This window comes from Rhagoletis zephyria, unplaced genomic scaffold (assembly GCF_001687245.7).
Source record: "Rhagoletis zephyria isolate East Lansing unplaced genomic scaffold, Rhagoletis_zephyria_1.1 Rzeph_scaffold_79221, whole genome shotgun sequence".
In the NCBI taxonomy this organism is placed as follows: domain Eukaryota; kingdom Metazoa; phylum Arthropoda; class Insecta; order Diptera; family Tephritidae; genus Rhagoletis; species Rhagoletis zephyria.
Genome location: NW_016236269.1, coordinates 1 through 1130, shown reverse-complemented (window position 1 = coordinate 1130; position 1130 = coordinate 1). Strand labels below are relative to the sequence as shown.

The window sequence follows — 1130 nt, the reverse complement described above, 5'->3', positions numbered from 1 at the left end:
GTTTATTTATAGAAAGCCGCTTCAGTGAAGGAAGCACTCGAAATATTGGTCGGCCGTGATCAGTTGGAGGGTGTAACTGGCAGCAAGACAAAACAAGAAGTTGTGGCTTGGCAACAAATGACACTGGAAAAGCTACCAACGATTTTAATTTTGCACTTGAAATGGTTCGATTACCGCTCGGATGGCTGCACCAAGATACTGAAGAAAGTCGAGTTCCCAGTCGATTTGAAAATCGACGCAAGTACGTACATAATTTCGTTTTTTAACTTTTAATTTCACTGATTCAAGAGTTATTCTAACGCATGTGTATTTTTAAATTTTCTTCGGCATTGTAGAAATTCTTGCATCCAAAAAATATTCAATGAAGCAGCGCGCCTACCGCCTGTTCGCCGTGGTCTATCACGACGGCAAAGAAGCAACAAAAGGACATTACATCACCGATGTTTATCACACGGGCTACAGCAGCTGGCTGCGTTTTAATGACAGCTCAGTGAAACCGGTCAGCGAGAACGAAGTTCTCTATCCGAAAACACCGCGCGTGCCTTATTTATTGTACTATAGGCGTTGCGACACAATGCCACCGCAGCCCACGTCTTCGGCTGCTGGTGGTAATGCAAACCCCTCGTACTCAAATGCAGCTAACAGTGGCCGAGACCGTGATAGCAACAAGTAAAAATGCGGCGAACGCAAAGCGTAAGTCGCGAGTAGACTACTACCAAATGGCAAAGCCAGTCCTGAGACACGTAGGCATGTACGTACGCATGAAGAGCGGCAATATGGAATAAACCACGGCCAAAGTAAGGTGTATCTGCAAAAGGGTATTCAATTGGATACATCTACGCAATAGGTAATGGGGATTACAGCTTAAAAGAAACCAAACGTTTCTGACGCTGCCAATCCAAATGTGCGAAATCGAGCATATGTAATATATACTATAATTTTGTTTCAATTTTAAGTTTATACTGAACACATTATGCATGCAAATATGGCTGACACATAAAATTTTATACGCACCTATACATATACTTTAAATTTAAGCATTTTTTTTGTTTTCTTTTTTGCATTGTATTGAAAATGCAAACAGTTGTTGGTTGTTGCCTTTGATCAAAAATTATGTTGTATGAATGTAG

The 1130-nt window shown here is 41.1% G+C and overlaps 1 protein-coding gene across 1 annotated transcript; it reads left to right on the top strand.

Moving 5' to 3' along the window:
• Positions 1-10: 10 nt before the first annotated feature.
• Positions 11-1124, top strand: LOC108357523 (ubiquitin carboxyl-terminal hydrolase 10-like). Its single transcript, XM_017608597.1, has 2 exons — positions 11-241; positions 336-1124. The coding sequence occupies exons 1-2, from the start codon at positions 118-120 to the stop codon at positions 671-673; spliced, it is 462 nt and encodes a 153-aa protein (XP_017464086.1). The 5' UTR covers positions 11-117; the 3' UTR covers positions 674-1124.
• Positions 1125-1130: the final 6 nt, after the last annotated feature.

What these genes read in the sequence shown, in the direction of transcription:
- LOC108357523 (XM_017608597.1), top strand. Translation starts at nt 118, where the DNA reads ATGACACTGGAAAAGCTACCAACGATTTTAATTTTGCACTTGAAATGG. An exon ending in CGATTTGAAAATCGACGCAA is followed by an intron (nt 242 to 335) that starts GTACGTACATAA and finishes TCGGCATTGTAG; the next exon opens with AAATTCTTGCATCCAAAAAA.